The 19,589-nt window shown below is 23.8% G+C and overlaps 5 protein-coding genes across 5 annotated transcripts; 3 read left to right on the top strand and 2 right to left on the bottom strand. All coding sequences in view use genetic code 6, as the record gives it.

The window, feature by feature from the left end:
* Nucleotides 1-298: 298 nt before the first annotated feature.
* Nucleotides 299-3,621, top strand: TTHERM_00193440 (kinase domain protein; the record flags this gene model as incomplete). Its single annotated transcript, XM_001017097.2, has 11 exons — nucleotides 299-556; nucleotides 689-1,438; nucleotides 1,498-1,597; nucleotides 1,784-1,837; nucleotides 1,892-2,261; nucleotides 2,399-2,568; nucleotides 2,635-2,803; nucleotides 2,862-3,009; nucleotides 3,060-3,158; nucleotides 3,214-3,411; nucleotides 3,472-3,621. 11 exons carry the CDS (start codon nucleotides 299-301, stop codon nucleotides 3,619-3,621), a joined length of 2,466 nt encoding a protein of 821 aa, XP_001017097.2.
* Nucleotides 3,622-4,834: 1,213 nt separating this feature from the next.
* On the top strand, nucleotides 4,835-7,525 carry TTHERM_00193430 (WD-repeat cell cycle regulatory protein; the record flags this gene model as incomplete). The annotated part of the gene is made up of 2 exons (XM_001017096.3): nucleotides 4,835-6,502; nucleotides 6,977-7,525. 2 exons carry the CDS (start codon nucleotides 4,835-4,837, stop codon nucleotides 7,523-7,525), a joined length of 2,217 nt encoding a protein of 738 aa, XP_001017096.1.
* A 1,188-nt stretch (nucleotides 7,526-8,713) lies between these two features.
* On the top strand, nucleotides 8,714-11,983 carry TTHERM_00193420 (C3HC4 type (RING finger) zinc finger protein; the record flags this gene model as incomplete). The annotated part of the gene is made up of 1 exon (XM_001017095.1): nucleotides 8,714-11,983. The coding sequence occupies one exon, from the start codon at nucleotides 8,714-8,716 to the stop codon at nucleotides 11,981-11,983; it is 3,270 nt and encodes a 1,089-aa protein (XP_001017095.1).
* A 1,064-nt stretch (nucleotides 11,984-13,047) lies between these two features.
* On the bottom strand, nucleotides 13,048-14,888 carry TTHERM_00193410 (serine hydroxymethyltransferase; the record flags this gene model as incomplete). Its single annotated transcript, XM_001017094.4, has 3 exons — nucleotides 14,229-14,888; nucleotides 13,831-14,075; nucleotides 13,048-13,717 (listed from the first exon to the last, which is right to left on the bottom strand). Exons 1-3 carry the CDS (start codon nucleotides 14,772-14,774, stop codon nucleotides 13,048-13,050), a joined length of 1,461 nt encoding a protein of 486 aa, XP_001017094.3. The 5' UTR covers nucleotides 14,775-14,888.
* An 845-nt stretch (nucleotides 14,889-15,733) lies between these two features.
* Nucleotides 15,734-19,156, bottom strand: TTHERM_00193390 (cyclin-dependent kinase-like Serine/Threonine kinase family protein; the record flags this gene model as incomplete). Its single annotated transcript, XM_001017092.2, has 8 exons — nucleotides 15,734-15,920; nucleotides 15,982-16,095; nucleotides 16,283-16,407; nucleotides 16,463-16,821; nucleotides 16,875-18,164; nucleotides 18,305-18,391; nucleotides 18,550-18,922; nucleotides 19,016-19,156. 8 exons carry the CDS (start codon nucleotides 19,154-19,156, stop codon nucleotides 15,734-15,736), a joined length of 2,676 nt encoding a protein of 891 aa, XP_001017092.2.
* Nucleotides 19,157-19,589: the final 433 nt, after the last annotated feature.

Genomic DNA, 19,589 nt, shown 5'->3' with positions numbered 1-19,589 from the left:
TCAAAAATATTATTTCTATCATTGAAATAACTTAAATAAATACTTTATTAAAATAATTCCAAAATTAATAAATTTATATTTTCAATTTAATTTATAAAAGATTTCTTCTTTATATTGATTACTTCTTTGATCTAAACAAAACACTAAAAATTTAATAAATCCTATTAACTTTTACTTTTGCTATGGGATATTACTAATAAATATTTATTTATTTATTGATGGTTTGAATTAAAGATATTTTTTATAAAAGCTTTTAAATAAGTAATTTTAATAAATTCTAGCTCATCAATATAAAATAATGCAAAAAAGTTATAACCTTTTCAAGGATAAGTATGGATCAAAAGGTGATATTGAATTCACTTAGTCATATAATAAAAAGGATTTATCAAAGCCAAGCCATGATGTGATTGAATTAGATCTTTCGAATATAAAAAGCAATAGAATAAGAATTGAAGATGCTCTTAAACAATAGGAAAAGAAACAAAATGTACAAAGCAAAAAAAGAATTCTCAGCGATGATTATGTAGGATCACATGACATAGCTATAAAGCATTCAGTAATCTCGCTTTGATATTTTATTATTTATTAGTTTAATTTTAAAAAATGATATCAATTTTAAATTCTATTTAGACTGATAATATGTTAATTATGTATTCATATAAAAATAATTATTTTTACAATTGAAAAGCTTGCAATTAAGGTCGGTAGACCATCTCTTACTGTTCCAGAGTTATGCCCATGCTGTTTAAGGAAGATTGATGAACCTTTAAATTGGAATTTTGAGCCAGAGGATATCGGGTTCTTAGGAGTTGGTTATCCATAATTTTACACTTTCCTCAAATATCAAATATACATTGTATTTGCTATCATCATTTCTTCATCTTCCTTTAACATTTTGTCAAATGCTTTACTTGGATGTGATTGTTTACCAGATGATATGATAGATGAATATGATCCTGAAGCAGCGGAAGTATGCCAGCTCTCGTGGAGTACGTATTTTAGTATGGCAAATAAAAGGAATCTTCCTTAGATCATGAGTTTATAATAGGTTTTAAACTTTTTTACAATTTTTACCATAATAATACTGCTTTTCAAGGCAAGAATAAAATTCTATCTACTAACTTAAAATGTTTCAACCTTATTTTGTCCTTCTGCCTACACCATTTTTATTCAAAACATTCCTAACGATTTAGAGGGATTATAAGGAAAATCTATAGAAAGATATACAGCAGATGTAATATAATAGGTTTTTGGAGTTTAGCCTATTTCAGTGAATGTATGCTGGAATTTAAAAGAGATTTAAGAAATAGAAAGTGAGAAAGATAAATAGATATTCTAGCTTCAGCAAATAATAGATAATCTTCCAGAAAACGAATTATATAAAGTAAGATAACTTCGTGAAGAGATATAGAAGCTAAAAGAAGAAAAATTTTAATAAGTAAATTATTATTATTATTATTGATAGAAGAAATTTAACTAAATATTTTTGGCTAATAGGGATTCTTGATAAAAAAGAGGCTTTCTTTGAATCTTACTGAAGAAAATTTAATAAAATATTTTACAGGAAAAGTGTTCGTTGTTTTTAGTAGAGTTGAGGGTAATCAAACTATACTATTTTGTTTTAATTATATCTAATTAAATTTTTTATTTGCTATATCAATTTACACTTTTCTTTAAAGAAAATCCTAAATTTGACCGTTTTTAAAAATTAATTAAATTATCAAAATTATCTTTTGTTATTAATTTTTTAATACTTTCTTATTTTGTTAATTTTAATTAATAGAAAGAGATTTAGTCATATAAAAATTTGCTGAAATAAACTAATCAGAAAATAAATGTAATTTAATTTTTTTATATTTATTTCAAATTCATAAAATGCAATAATTTTTAGTATTTTTAGGAGATTACTATGACAATAGCGTTGATCCTCCAGCTTTATATAAAAACAATGAATAAAAATAAAATAAGGGAGTTAAAATAACTAAAGCTGTTCCTCCAAATGAAATTATTTGGGAAAATACTTAATACAGTCACTCTTTTGTTCAAAAGAGAAAAATTATATTTTGGTTTGTAAGCGTATTATGTATGCTAGTTTGTTATAGCTCAATTGGTGGTATGCTGTAATTATAAAGAATGTTTTAAACATCAAAACTTGGTCTTTTGCATAATGGTTTATGGGTATAATCATTTGCTATTTTAGTTTCACTTGTTGTTTATGTTCTAAATACAATTTTAAGATATCTCCTTTCTTATTTCAACTAGTAAATTCACTATTTTAATAAATCATTTTTTATTTTTAATTAATTAGAATTAGTTGTTGAATAATTCAATAGGATTTAAAAATTTTATAAAAAATTAAAATCAATTTATTTGCTTTATTTTTTAATAATTTAAATAGAAAAACATACTTTACATTGAGAACAGATGCTTCTACTAACATGGCAGGAAAATTGGCAATTGCTTATTTTTTGAATTCAGGAATTATGTCTTTTATAATAGATGTTATTGTACCAAGGTTTACTAAAGAAAATGGAATCTAAGCAGCCAGAGTTGCAATTTATAGAACAGGTATATTGATTAGCTTAATTGCGATGAGTAAAATTATAAAAATTAATAATATTTAAATAAATAAAGGTGGTCTAATATATAATATGTAATACATTTTTGTTATGAATGCTATTATTATTCCTCTTATGCAGCTAATTGATGTCTCTAGAATTTTTTAGCTTTACTATTAATGGTAGACTGATAAAAAACTTAAAGATTACGCCAGATCCAATTTTACTTAAAAACAATTAAATGAGTAATGTTACAAATTTTTCACTAAACTAAATTAATATTTAAATCTAATCTAAACTTAGTATTTATTCTGACCCAGCTTCTGATTTAGTATATGACTATGCATTAATTATCAGCTAGATGTATTTTATGGCTTTTTATTCACCTTTGATTCCAATGGGCTCTGCAACTACTCTATTTACTTTAGTTTTATTTTATCTAATACATAAAGTAAATTTAACTCATTTTTTATATTTAAAAATAATTTTTGTTTTTAAAAGTTCAAATTAGCTAAACATAGAAGCTTGTTAAATAATGTTGGATCAGAGCTTTGTGTTGAAATGACTGAGATGTTAGAATTGATTGTACCTATATACTGCGTATCATTTATTACACTTTTATTAATTCTTGTATTAAAATAAATAATAATTTTAGTTTTCAAATTTAATTTTTGAGCACATGCTTTCTTAAGATAATATAACTTCGACATTTGCAATTATTGGTGTTGTTATCGGTATTCTAAATGCCGTACTTCCTATGGATAAGTTAAAAGATATGGTATTAGACAATAGTATGAATGAGTTCTATATTAAAAAACCTCTTTACTAAGAAATCAAAGATAAATTTGAAACTGTAAAATAATTTAATGATATTTTTTAAAAAGTATTTAAATTGAATAAAATTTAAAAAAAGGACTATGATATTGAAAATCCTGTAACAAAAGATACCTATGTGGCGTTTGTTTAAGATTCTAATAGAAATCAAAATGTTTATGATAAAAAATTAATTTAGAACGATAAGAAAGCATTTAAAAATTTTGGTCATATATAAAATGAGTTGTGAATAAATGAGCTTTATTATTTTATTCAATCAAAATTTTTAAATAATCATTTTTAAACAGTTTTAAAATTTTTTAATGATCTTGATTGAATTTTTTCTAACTTTTTAATATAAATAATTTTATGTCTTATTTTATTTAGTTTAACTTTTTGTTTAAAACTTAAAATACTTGAAAATAAAATATATATATATGTATAGTACCCAAGGGTACTGCCTTTTTCAAGGCTATATACTGAAATTTTAGATAAAAGAATTTAAAATAATAGTTTAATTATCTAGAGTTTCATAATTAATTTGATCAATCACTTATATAATATATTTATATTTAATTTACTATTTTAATAATTTTAATGATATTTTTAATAAATATTTATGTTTATTAGATTTCTGTTAGTTTTAATTTTTAAATATTAATATTGAATTTTTCATTAAAATTATTGTAATGAAAATTTAATTTTAATACAAAAAGATACAAAATATCTCCTTAAAATTGTTCAACAAATACCAAAAGTATAATTTTAATCATAAATTTTTTAATAATTGAATTTATTTTATGAAGTAATTAACTTTAATTTGTTATTGATAATTAAATACTTAAAAAATATACAAAATATATTCAATATTTAAAGATGTTAATAATTAATTAATAAATTTTAATATTAGTAAATATAAATTTTATCATTAACAATTTATTTGAGTCAGTGATTTGATAATTGAAGCTATTGAAAATTTTCTTTTTTATTATAGTTTATTATGTTAATCTCAACAGAAAAATTTTTTACCTAATAAATTTATAGAAGAAATTAATTATATATGATTTTTGTTAATATATAAACAATCAATCTACTGAGCATTAAAATACCATTTCTGATAATCAAATCTAATAAAAAAAGGCAAGCAAAAAAAAGAAATAAAGAAATGAAACAATGAATGATTAATAAACAAAATTTTGCGCACATTCTAAAAATTGACATAAAATATCAATAAAAATTAGTAGAATTGATTTCTAGTAAAAAATTTCAATTCATTAATCCTACATGCATGTATTTCATTCATGTATTTATTATATATGCAAATATAAAGCGAAGCTAAGTTCGCATTTTTGTAGCTTATAAATATTTTACACTAAACAAGTTAAAAAATAATAATAAAATTACTTAATTTTTTTCATTAACTTAATTGATAAATAAAAAAGCAAAAACAATAATTAGAGTATATGGAAGAATAAGTCTACTAGAAAGAAGCAGATTAGCTCTAGGAAAGTTTGAAGTTTTATGATCCAGATACTAAGAAGATAAGAGGTTATCTTTCAGATAAAACTAATTCAGATGAATACAACAGGGTTCATAATAACTTTAATGTCTCCGCTTCAAATAATTACCCAAATTTCTATTCAAGCAACAATACCTAAATGTATTTTAACAGTATTAATGACAACCAAAGTGTTTCAAATACATTATAATAATCTTAAAATAACTCCAAATTTCCAAATAATCATATAGAAAATTAGCAATCTGTCCATTAACAAACTAATTTTAACTAAAATAGTAAGGTTGGTGAAGAATGCCTTAAATAGCCATATTTATTTTAGGTAAAACCCATTATTTTTGACCAAAGCAGCTATAATTACTAGGAGGAAGAAAATTAGGTTTGGAAAGTAAATAAAAAGTTGCAGAGCGAAGCAAGTGAGAGTTTATGCCAAACTAAAACAGAATTAAATAAAGCACCATCAATTTACTTAAGCCAAGAACTAGTAAGTTCTGATAGCAGTATAGGACACATTTTTAATGAAAATGCATTGAATATGGATAAAAATTAATCCCAGTAAATAGATAGCGATAAGACTTAGATTTACTTTCAAACATATGAGAATTTATCAAATAATGAAAGCACACCTAGTCATTCATAATAATCTAGCCTGTAAATCATAAATAATGAGAATAGCAGTTAGCTAGAAATAAAAAGTAATGCAAGCGGATAAAAGTAGAAAAGTAGTGGTAAAAAATACAATGATAGGTACATTCCTAATAGAGTTTCAACAAATTTATATAATTTGATAAATCCAACTCAACTCTCTTCTTCCTCTTCCTAATAAAATTCAAATAGCAGTTAATAACCAAATGGAGATGAGATTGATGATGGAACCATGAGGAGATAATCAGATAATCCAAGAGTTTAGCAAAATTCAAAGTTGTATTCCAACCTCCTCTAGTCTTCAATTTTAGGAGAATCGCCTGAACTTCTTCAATAGAGCCGTCACTGGGGCTCATCTAATGCAGATTATATTCTTAAAGACTCCCAAATGATAAATTATGGCTAAATAAATGCATATTAAACATACAAATAAAAAAAGATATTAACTTACAGCACTAAGCAGTAAATATAAAATTATGAAAATGAACTTAAAATTGCTGCACATAATTAAATTATTCTGTCACATGAATAAAATATCAGAAAAATACCTAAACAACCCTATAAAATTTTAGAATCAAGAAATTTACAAGATGACTTTTATTTGAATCTACTGGATTGGTCTCCTCTTAATTATCTAGCAGTTGGATTGAAAAATTAAGTTGCAATATGGTCAGGTTGTAACTCAACTATTTCAAGACTCTGTGGTCTTGGAGATGTTGGTGTTAGTTCAGTTTCTTGTAGCTAGCGCAGTAACCATATAGCAGTTGGTGATTCAATTGGAAATATACTTATTTATGACATTCATCATAAAGAGCAACCACTATTAAAAATAGACGGTCACTCCGATAGAATCGGCAGTATAGCTTGGAACGGATCACTGATTGCATCAGGATCTAAAGATAAAAACATCTTAGTAAGAGATTTGAGAGCTCCTTAGAAATATATATAGAAATACTCAGGGCATAAATAAGTAAAATATTTTTTTTTACAAAAAAAATGAACAAATTTTTATACAATCAAAATTCTTCAATTAGAATATAATATGATGAATAATAAATTAATTGTTGTTCTTCTTTTCTACTTTTTAATTTAAAATTAGTATTAAATTTATTACTCAATAATAAAACAAAACTAACACAATTTAATTTATTTATTTTTTATTTGATCAATAAAATTTGATACAAATTTTCAACAAAACTTCAATTCAAGTAGAACTAATTTACAATTAATTATTTCTTAAAAACGCAATAAACTGTAAGATTTCAATATTAATTGACCAGAATATCAAATTTATAAAATTTAATATCTAATTTTAATTTTATAAAAATTTTAAATGTTAATAATTAATTTTATTCCAACATATTGATAAATTTAGAGTATGTTCAATATTTTAAATGTTAAAAAAATATATTTTTTTTTATTAATTAATTTTTATTTATTTTAGGAAATATGTGGACTAAAATGGTCGTTTGATGAAAATATCTTAGCTTCAGGAGGTAATGACAATAAGCTATTTTTATGGACTTTGAAAACAAAAGACGAGCTAGCTAAGTTTTCACAACATACAGCAGCTGTTAAAGCTTTAGGTTTTTCTCCACATCAACACAATATTTTGGCTAGTGGAGGAGGTACAGCAGACAGATGCATTAGATTTTGGAACACATAGACACTTTAGTAAATTGACTGTTTAGATACAGGTTCTCAAGTTTGCAATCTGATGTTTTCAAAAAATGTTAATGAAATAGTATCAACACATGGCTATAGTCTAAATTAGATTATAGTTTGGAAATATCCTTCAATGAAAAAAATTTAAACTTTGACAGGACACACATAAAGAGTTCTTTATTTAGCTATGAGTCCTTGTGGATAGAATGTAGTGACAGGAGCTGGTGATGAAACACTTCGCTTCTGGAATATATTCCCATCTGTAAAAAATAAATCAAACTTATTAGGAACTAGTTCTCTTTTCCCATCTTGCATAGACTTAAGGTGAAAAGAGTTCTGGCATATTAGTTTGTTTCAAATGAAATATTTTAGATATTTTTAATAAATTCAAAAAATAAACAGTTAACATTCTTAATTGAATAGCTATTATCTAACTAACTATCTATCTATCAACCAAACAAAACGCACATATAAATTATATATATAAAATACTGATTAAAAACATATTTGATAATTTTTATATAAATAAATGCATTAAGCAACTTTTTTAATATAGTCACTTCTATAAAATATAATTACTTCTACAGTGTAAATTACTATGTATTTATTGTACTTATAATTCGTTAAACTTTAATTCATTTTTTATCTTTTAGTAGAATGAGTAAATTATTGCTTTCTCTTTATTTTAATTATCAATATTGAAATCATCATATAATAAACATCTTTTTTCTCTTTGAGCAAATTATTTTTTTTTTAAAAATCAAACAAATTTATTTTTCTTTTTTTTTAAATATAAAAATAAATATTCCGATGTTTTTTTTGTTTAAAAATATAATGTTTTAAAATATAATTCAAATAATAATTAATTATATTTAAGAATATTTGAATAAAGGAACACAAAATAATTTACAATTAGCAATGGAGAATCTATTTATCAAATTAGGATATAGCGATGATAACATAAAGTAGTTGAAATAAAAATGCATTTTTGATATTGATAACTTTTTTATTTTAAAAAATTTTGATCTTATGATATCTAATTAATTACTGTTAAAGATCGAAAATTTAAATATGAAAATCCCTCCATTTTTTATGATAAGGCTTGTGTTGCTCCAATTTTATTTTAAAAGTATGTGTTTTGTTTTGAAATTCATTAAGGTGGGAAATTATAAAAAATGGGATTACCTATGTAGTCTCATATTTTGCATTAATTATCATATAAATGAATGAATAAATAAATAGCTAATTAATTCAAATTTAGCTTTAATTAATTGATAATAGAGGGGAAAGGAGAGAAAGCAACAAAATAAGAAATTTGATATATAAAGAGGAATAGCTTGGAAATATAAATTTTATAAAAAAATAAGAAATATTAAAAATTAAATTCTCTTGATTATATAAGATAATACAAAGAGAAAACATAAGAAGAAATAATAAAATAAAGGGTATTGCGGTTTTTTATAATTCAAAAAAGGAGCAAATACTTGTTCATTATAATTAGAGAAAACAATAAGAAATGAAAACTTAAAGCAATAAGGATTCTTCTAAGACTTCAACCGCAAGCAGCAACGCTTCTTAGCTCGATGAGATTCTTGATAATTTTTTCCAGGCTAATAAATTTTAAGCAGCTAAAAGACCTAATTTCCATGGTACGTAGCCACACCTCGATAAATTAAAAACAAAATCTTTTGAAAAATCCGATGTGTCTTCATAAAGCTAATATACTTAGGGAATTTCTAAGTAGCCAAACTTCACATCATCTCAAAAAGATTTAAAATCTTCAGAGAGAACTGTTGCCTCTTTAAATACAAAATAAACCCAAAATTACTTTGATTCATCAAGCGATGACGAAAATATAATAGAGTAGTTCAAGCCATATTCAGCTGCTTTTTACAAACAAAAAGTAACTCCTAACGTAGCCCCAAATTCTTTTGCCCATACTAACAATTTTAAAAATAAAAACAATGTATTATGCACTTAATCATAAGATTCTAACACTCCTATTTTAAACGATATCAGAAGCGCTTCGAGTAATTTAAATAGCCAAGTAGATGATTTACACCTTTAATAATTTAATTCTCGCTAAAATTCACTTCATAATAACCCATAAATAAATACATTTTAAAGATAAAACTCTTAATAACTGAACTCCCATAATTCTTGCGAATTATAATAATCCAAATCTAGCAAAAATAATTTAATATCATCCTCTATTTGCGGGAATAATCAAAAAGATAGCCAAGATAAAACTACAGTTGGCAAAGACTCAGTTGAGAAGGGGTGTTGGTCTGACTCATCAAAAAAGAAAGGTTTGACTTATATTAACTCATTTTAAGAAAAATAAATTAAAAATTAAAATGAAAATTATAAACTATCAGCAAATTTGTAGCGTAGTAGCTCCAATCATGTTTAATCAATGAATCAATTGCTAAATAAGTACCGTTCTGAAAGCTAAGGGAGTATGAGAAATGATGTCTTCTAGGCAAGCAGCTTAACAACATTAGGAGATAGATCAAATAAATCAAGTTTATCAAAGATTTAAGAAGATTAAACTCATGAAGATGAAAACTGCTAAAGCCATTAAAGTGAATATGATTTTCATCCATATGAATAGCGCCTAAAAAACAGCGCGTCAGTAAGTATAAGTAAGAGTTAGTAGATTAAGAATTAAAATCAATCTCTCTTACAGCCAAAAAATATCTTTAATTAAAATTAAACTAAACACTTAGCAATTAATTAAAACGAATCTTTTGGATTCGAAAGTAGCAATTATTTTAATAATAACAATAACTTAACATAAAATAGATAGAATCAAATTAATTTTGGTTCAAATTCTCAAAATAATTAATTATTTTTAGATTAAGATAAATTTTTTTCATCTGAAAAGGAACAATTTAAAAAATATGAGTCTCTTTACTCAAGCTAAAATAAATAAAATTCTAATTAAATTGAAGAAAGTAACTCTTTATTCAGTGAAAATCAGTAATCTAAAAAATTCACTCTCAAAAAAATCTCACCAATATAAAAATTCTCAACATAACCTATAAGCAACAGTTATTTTCAATAAAAAAGCAATTCAAATGATAATAAGAATTGGAATGATCAAGATGATGATGATTCTGACGAAGACATTGAATACCTCAAAAAAATTGCTTAGAATTCATAATAAAAAAATTTGCTTGGAAATTCATCATAGTAGGCTCTCAATAAACAAATAGAAGGACTTACTTTATTCAAATCAAAATCAACTCCTTCCCCATAAAGATCTTCTAGTTTGACAAATATCCTTAACAAATTTAAATGCAATAAAGAGCATTAACTTTAAATTCTCAAATAATCTTCATCGAACTACAACAATTAATAAAAAAATGTATCTGAAAAAACTAATTTATCTAAAATATTTGATGATAGTGAAGACTCAGAAGAATTTGATAAGCCTAAAACATAAAAGAAATCTCAAAAAAAGCTCTTTTCTTAAAATTCTAAAAAATAAAAAGAGTAAAAGAAGAAGAACAATAACTTAAATTCAAAAAGACGTCGCTTAATTTAAGAGGAAGAAGATTATAGTGACGATGATGATGAGTACGATAGTGTAAATTAATTCTTTGAAGAAGAAGCAAAATCAGATGGTATTGGAGAAGATGATTATGATGAAGAAGATGATTTTATAGATAATAGAAAAAAAATCTATAAAAATAAAAAGAAAAACGAAATGAAAGATTTTGATGATGACGATGAGGAATCTGAGTATGATGATTTTGATGCTTAAGACAGAAGTAATAATCGAAATGGATGTAGAAAATAGCTGAGAAAAAAAATATGTTTAGAAGATTATGATGAAAACGACTTTGATGATGGTTTCCAAGGAAGAAAAGAAAAATCTATTTATTTGACTGAGGCTAAAAAGAAATCAAAGGAAGAATATAAATAAAAAGCTAATAAAGAAAATAAGAAGAGAGTCGTTGATTCGGATTAATCTGAATCTGAGAGAGCTATCTCTTCTTCGGATAAAAAAGATAGAAGATCCTCATCAAGGAAGTAGAATAGAAATAAGAAATTTGATTTTTCAGAATCTGAAGGAGCTGTAGATGAGAATGATGATTATGAGGCTGATTCGTTTATTAATGACGACAGCTATGAAGGCGACTAATATGAAGATGAAGATCAAATAAATTTACATTCACCTAGCAACGAAGAAGGTGAAGAAAATGCTCAGTCTGAGAAGATATTTTTGAGCATAGCAGACCAAAAGGCAAACAGAAAAAAGAAGAAACTTGTCAAAGGAGCTAACCTTGGATAAATAGATCATTTTAAATGTTCAGTATGCTAAGATTATCCTTAATAGACTTTCTTTGGTGAGATCAATTGTTTTCATAGATTTTGCTTTGAATGCATAGAAAATTGGTCTAAAGTAGCTAATAATTGCCCTGAGTGCAGACAAGAGTTTAACTAAATTTTAAAGAGAAATTTTGATGGTACAGTCAATAATGCAAAACCCATAAAAGTTCACAGAAAAAAATAAAAAGTTAATGAAGAAGACTACATTTAAGAAGCTTAAGCCTTGTAAGATTAAGAAGACATGGCTGCCCTTGGAGAAGCAGCGGAAGAAGAACCAGTAAATTAAGAACCAAGCTATTGCTACATATGTACCAAGTCAGATAAAGAAAATTTGCTACTTATTTGCGATGTTTGTGACGAAAATTACTGTCATACTTTCTGCGATGAAAAAATAAATTCCAACAGAGTTCCAACTGACAGGTGGGCATGCCATTTCTGTCGTTATTGATAAATTATTATCCCAACTCCAAGTTGGAATGAATTGCAGTACTGATAGATTTCCTTAAATAAGTTAAATGCAAATCTTAAACCTAAAATACAAATTTAAAAATTATTAAAAACACTAAAACTTCAACCAAAAAAAAAATGTATCAACTTATTTAGGAATTTACTATAAAAACTAGTTTAAATTATTGTTTTAAAAATTTACTATTCTAATTAATTAAATTAATATATATACAATCTCAAAAAAAAAAAATATAAATACATAATTCATTACTTGTCAAACACTTTTCAATACCATCAAATTATTTATTTTTATGATTATCAAAAATTTTTAATTGAATCTTCTAAAATAACTTGTTTGAAATATATATGTCAATTTAAAGCTTTCATTATAATTTTCATCTTAAATATAAACCTTTTTCTGTTTGAAAAAGTTTATTTAAATATTTTTTTAATGTTTTTTAGTGAGAATTTAACGTTTTCTTGAAATTAAATATGCAAATTCAATATTTAATACTTTTATTTTACAAAATATAATGGATAGAATTTCTAATTAAGCTTAGAAGTGAATATTGATTATTTACTAAAAAACAATTTATGTTTTTGATAAAGATTAAAAATTAATTAGTTTTTGTTAAGCTAGCACTTAATTAAACATAAATAGTAAGTTAAAGATCAAATATTTCTAGTTATCAAAAGTAATATTGATAGAAATTCTAATTAAATTTAGAAATAATTATATATTATTTACTCATAGATTATTTATTTTTGTTAGAATGAAATACTTAGTATTTCGTTAAAACAACAAGCAGATTAGCAAATTGAAGAATAAAAATTTTTATTGATTAAAGAATAATCGATAGAAAATATAATTAAATTTTGAAGTGATTGTTTATTATTAATAATAGATAATTAATTAATGTTTTTGATATAGTTTAAAAATTAATTGGATTTTGTTGGAATAAAATTATTTAGCATTTAATTATTAAATTAATTTACATAAATATAATTTAATTCATTAAAAAATTATTATAATTTTATTTATTTATGTTTGTTTGTTTTTTTGTTTCAAATGCTTGGAACTTCGAATTATTTAACAAATGAAGCAGCTTCTTATTACAATTTTTGAAGAGAGGAATTAGATTGGACATTCTATTCAGCCCACTTTTAAATTTCTTGAGCTGAAGTTGGAGCAGGCTACTTTGTAGATAATTCTTTAAGAAGTAAAGCACCTCTATCAATAAACTCAGCAATAGTTTTGAAATCGTTTTCAGTACATCCTCTTGTAGTCATAGGATGAGTTCCGAGAGCAAGGAATGAGCTAATAAATGTTTCTTTGCCATTAGGAAGAGTAGATCTATAGGTATCAATATGGACTTATTCAAGCAAATGGATCAATTATAAGGTATTAATACCTTTGGACTTGAAATCAACTAAAACTAAGTGGTTTTCAGTTCCGTTTGTGAGAATGTTATATTACTTTTATGAGAAAGATTAGAAAAGAGCTTAAGCATTCTTTACAACTTACTATTAATATTCCTTAAAATTTTATTGCTAGGCTTCTTTAAGGGCAACTGCAATACCTGCAATAGTGTGATTGTGAGGTCCACCTTAACTACCTGGGAAAATAGCATTCTCAATTTTATTTTTGAAGTCATATTTAATTTCATTTCCCTTTTTATCTACACCTTTCACACCTTACTTGTAAAAAACTAATGCACCACGAGGTCCTCTTAAACTATATTAATAATAATAAAATACATTTAGAATTTCTACATTAAATTTTATGATATTATTTATATTCTACATATTTTAATTTTAAAATAACTTTTAAAGAGTATTTATTTTTACCTCTTATGAGTAGCAGAAGTTACGATATCAGCATATTTAAATGGATCAGGGAGAATCTTAGTAGCAACTAAGCCACTAACTTAACCAAGATCAACAACTAATGTTGCTCCAATAGAGTCACAGATTTTTCTCAATCTTTCATAATCAATCTTTCTGGAATATAAGTCAGCTCCACCAAAAATAACTTTAGGAAGGAAATACTTAGATTATTCTTCTAATTTATCATAATCAATAAGTCCAGATTTCTAGTTTTTAAGAAATAAATTAAAAAAAGAAGATCAAATAATTGTTAATTAATTTTTTATTATTAAGACTCCATTAAGATTCTTATCTCATCTTCTTAACTGCTACGAATAAATCCCATAAAGAAATATATTTATTTTGAAATGAGTTTTTACCTCGTTAATTCCATAGTTAAGAATCTCAAAATAAACAGAGCCAGCAGATAATTTCTCTCTTTTAAAGTTTTAGCCGTGAGAAAGATGACCTCCGTGTTCAATTGATAAACTCATAACGCGATCGTGATTTTATAAAAGACCAGTTAATACATGGAAGTTGGCAGGAGTCAAGCTATGAGCCTAAACATTAATACCCCATTCACTAGGATTCAATCCGAATAATTCTAAAGCTCTATTTTAACAAAGAATTTCCATCTTATCAATGAACTAATTACCTCCATAATATCTATTAAGAGGTAAACCTTCAGAATATTTTGAGTTCATGATAGAGCCTACTGCTTATTTTGCAGACAATGAAGTGTAATTTTCGGATGGAATTAAATTAATGGTGCTCTTTTAACGCTAGATTTCTTTTTAAATAATTTCATTTAATTATGGATCTGCTTCTTTTATTCCTTAGTTTAATCCCTAAGTAGCAAATACTATTCTTGCTTACTACTAATTAAATAGCTTGCATGTTTACTTGAAAGCTCTTCCAACAATCATTTTATTTAACTATTATAATGAAAGCGTTTTATTGATAAATATTTGTTAGTACGAATTTAATTTATGTATTTTATAATAATTATTTATTTATTTATTTTTAAGTTTTGATGATTCTTTGTTTATTTATTTATTTAAAAGTTTGCCCTTTGTAGTTTTTTGCAAATAGTTTGATAAAGATCTGAAAGATATCTTTCTATTTGCATATAAAATTCATTCTTATTTTATTTTCCAATTCTATTTAGGCTTCTATACAAGGTAAATTCCTATATTTTATCTTAATATCGTCACTTTTCTTCTAATATATTACACTTCAATGCTCATATCATAAATTTTTTGATTCCTCATCATAATTATGTTAACAAAAGTGATAAATCTTTTTCTAAAGAATATTTACTTCTTTTATTACTACATATTTTTCAAAATTTAATATTTTTTATATGAAAAAATACTATTCTTTATGAATTGATTTAACAAAATGTATAAATTACATAATATTAATGTCACTTAAAAACTATTCAAACACTTTTCTTTTAATATGAAAATATTTACTGAGCAACTCAAAAAATAAATAAATAGATACTCTAAAGAATCATCATTAAAGGGTGAAAAAAAGATGATTTTTTAAAAGCAAAATATAGCTTGTTTTAAAGAATATTTTATAGAAATAATTTGAAGAATTCAATTAATTTATAATTATTTAAAATGAGATACATTTAAAAGAAATAATTATGCAATTAAAACAATTAAATTTTTTTAAGAATAATCAGAAATAATGTTTAAATTTTTTATTAAAATTTGATTATTAATAATATAAATAAATAAATAAATGGATGATTTGATGGATGATTGAATAAATTAAATTAAAATTTTATTCTGACTTTTTCTTTTCATTAGTTTTTAATTGAAAAATTAGAGGAGGTGTTATGATATTTTTTATTTTTATTAATATTTAAAACATTTCAGGAGTATTTTTTTTATAGAAAAGGGTGATTAAAAAGTTATTGAGATTTTGGTCTCATTTTTTTATCATAAGTGCAGCATTTCGAGATAAAATCTTTGCATTCTTCACTCAAATGCTAAGGTATTGGTATGGGTTATTATTCTATCACAGCATTTGCTAAATCTGAGAATTTTTTAATGTTTTCCCTTTATTTAATTTAATAAACAATGTATTTTCAATTTAAGTTATTAACATTAATTTATTTACCATGGATGCTAAGCAGATGCCATTTCAATTACAGTACAGCCCAAGCTCCAAACATCTATTCTTCTTCCATGTTTTTCATTTTTAATTAATTCTGGAGCCATCCAATAAAGGGATCTAAATTAAAAATTTTATTATCATTAAATTTGAATTATAAATATATTTTATCAAATAATTCATAACATCATATTTCATTTTTTATTTATTATTTTGTTTTAAACTTAATTCAGAACAGTAAAATGATTATTTCTTAGTTTTTTAGTTTAAATTGAAGATAAAGAATAATTTATAAAATTTATTTTACCCTTTTATAGAATTGCAAAATTCTGACTATGATAGAGAATGCTACAAAATATTTTCTATATTTCTAGCAGCTCCAAAATCTGCTAACTTCACATTGCCTTAACCATCAGATAAAATATTTGCTCCCTAAAATAAATAGATAAATATTTGAAATTTGTTTAAGTTTAAATGTAATATTTACTTTTAAATCTCGATGAATAACTCCTTTTGAATGTAGATAAATTAAACCTTCAAGTAACTGTTTAACAAATTTTTAAATAACTTCTTCATCAAATCCTCCATACTTTTTCAGCATTTCAGATATTGATCCTCCTGGCATATATTCCATGTAAATATACACACTACCTTCTTGCTTTTTTGATCCAATGTAGTTTACTATATTTTTATGAGAAAGCTACTTCAGCAATTAAATCTCTTTGCAAATGCTTTCTAATAAAGAGTGAGCATCTTCTCCTAACATCATTTCTTCTTTCATTTCTTTTATTGCAATAAATTTTCCAGTACTCTTGACAAATCCTTTATAAACTCGACCATATGCACCTTTTGAATAATTTATTTGTCCAAAATTAAATAAATCTGATTTACTATTTTACCTTATCCAATTAACTCCCCAACTTATGCGTCCAAATAATCATTGCTGCTGCTATTGTTATTATTCTAATTTAAATTGTTTGATTCAATAATATATTTTAAATTGTTAATTTCTTTTTTTTCAGAAGCTGTTTGTAACATCATGGATGATTCTTATCTTTAATTTTATGATTACTCTTTGATAATATTTTATTTATCATTATTTTTATCTTTCAGTTTACTATTTTAACCTTATTCTATGGGAGATGAATCTAATTCTCTCTCTTCATTTATATAATTAAGGGATTATATTTTTGAAGATATATTCTAATTAGAATTAGGTTTATTTTATTTTTGTTCACTAATTTGCTTTTCGTTTTTTTATTCTTCATCTAAATTTTACAAAGAATCACCTATTTATTATGAATTTTGGGTGTCGATTCTATCCTTAATTTCATTATAAGATTCTTAATACTTTTCTTCTCTATTTTAGCTTTTGGGTGTATCACTTATTTCTTTTGACTAAAGTCTTATAACAGTATTTGATCCATTATTTGCATTATTTAAATTGTTATTATGTATATGATTGACATCTGAATAATTGTGATTATTGACCATTTTTATAATAAAATTTTAATTTCTCCCTGAACTTGGGCGTGAACTTTCCTATTTCTAATGAAATTTTTCTCCCGATGGTGTCTTAGGGAGGTATTTTTCTGGTATAATAGCATTTATGGATTAAATTTTATTAATTTTGTTTTTTATTGGTGATATTTGTTCTTCCTCATTTTAGACTTAAAATTGACCTTCGTTATCTATTTTGTTTTATTCTGTTTTTATTTTCTCTCCATTTTAATTTTGCTAATTTTCAAAGTCAGCTAAATCATTTTAACTTAATTTTTCTTTGTTTAGATTTTAATATGTGGGGGATTTCATATTTTTTTATATTGTTTTAATCCTTACTCTAGGACTTTAAAGCTAAGAAATGGATTTCTAATCGCTTTCTAATTTTATAGCTTTTATATTATCATTCTAAATTTACAATTAATTTCCATCCTTAAAAGGATTAGCTTCATTATTAGGTAATCTATATAAAGGTTAATTTTAAGATTTTTAAGTCGGAGTCTCTTCACTTTGTTTACTCTACAATTTACAATTAAATTAGTCTTTGTAAGTGGGTGATTATGGATAGCTTTGGAAGGCACTTAATTTATTGTTATTGTTAAAGTTGTTAATAGCAAACCCACTCATTTCATCTTTTTAAATTTAAAAAATTTTCCCTTTAGAGTAGTCCTTTGAAAGGATTCGATCACCTTTTTATCAAATTTTATAATTTAAAATAATTAATTGCTAATTTTAGAAATTATATGAACCGCATAATCATTCATATATTAATAGAATCAAAAGTGAAAACAATTTTGAAAATATTATTTTTTTTAAGTTTAAAGCTTACTTGACTAAATTGATTGAGGCTTCTTTTTGTGTTCCTTTTAATCATCTTTCTAAACCAATTAAAGCGGTTATAGCTAATGTTAATATACTGCAAAAAAAGAGTTAATGTTAGTTGACTTTATTGCTTTTTAAAAATTTTCCCTTTCTTTCTTGCAAAATTAATTTTTTGATGAGAACAATTGATTATGTTGGATTAAATTATTAAATTAAATGTGCAACTTGAATTATAATAAATACTATGCTTACTTTTCTTAGATGATTGGATATTTTACGAGTTGAGGCTTGGAGAAAATATATTATCGCTTTTATTATTAATTTCCTACTTGGCATTTTGATATAATTTCAATATTGGACTTTAAATCTATTTTATATCAAATCCTTTTTTATCATATTCTTTATCAAACATGCTCATTTCTTTAAACCAGTCCGAATCCTAATTATTTATTTATTGCTAAAATAATAGTGATAGCAATCCAACTATATTATATACTAATTTGCTATTTTATCTAAAAGACTCTATAAATAGGTACAGTACTTTATACTAAATTGGTATGCTAGGTGTTTCTTTTCTTGTATTGTTTTTCTTTAAAGATTCAACTCTACAAGTTTTTAATTGGTTCTAATATATAAATAAATATTATATTAATGCATATTAAAAATAATATAAATTTTTAGAAATTAAATGAATAATTAAAAAATCCTAAATTTTTACCCTCTACCTTAATATACTATTATCTAGTGTATTATTTATATTCAATTTACCATATTGAAACTAGTTTATTAAGTAATTTTATAAATTATCTATCAAGAATTGTTATTTCTTTATCTAAATTTACCAAAATAACAAAGTCATTTTAATTTTATAAAATTTAATATTTGAAAATATTTGATGAATATAAATTAAATAAATCAATTTTGCTTAAATTTATTTTCAAAATTAGGCAAAGACTATTTAAATTTTAAAATTTATTTATTCCAAAACACGTTTTTTATATAATTAAATATCTAATCAATAGACTTCTTATATTTATTAAACTATTTTAACATAATTCTTCTTTTGAAATTTATTTATTTATGCAAATAAATTATTATAAATCAAGTTATTGGCATAAAAATATTATAATTTAGAAAGTGTCTAATATTTAAAATTCAAAAGCTAAATTATTTAGAACAATAACTTAAATCAAATTAAATTTCAGGTGTAATAAAAGAGAGCAGAACAATTTTTATCTCCCAAATTCATGAATAAATTATAATGATTTGATTATTAATAATATTTTTTTTAT

This window comes from Tetrahymena thermophila (genome assembly GCF_000189635.1).
Source record: "Tetrahymena thermophila SB210 genomic scaffold scf_8254617, whole genome shotgun sequence".
Classification (NCBI taxonomy): Eukaryota; Ciliophora; class Oligohymenophorea; order Hymenostomatida; family Tetrahymenidae; genus Tetrahymena; species Tetrahymena thermophila.
This window is presented reverse-complemented; position numbering and strand designations above follow the sequence as displayed.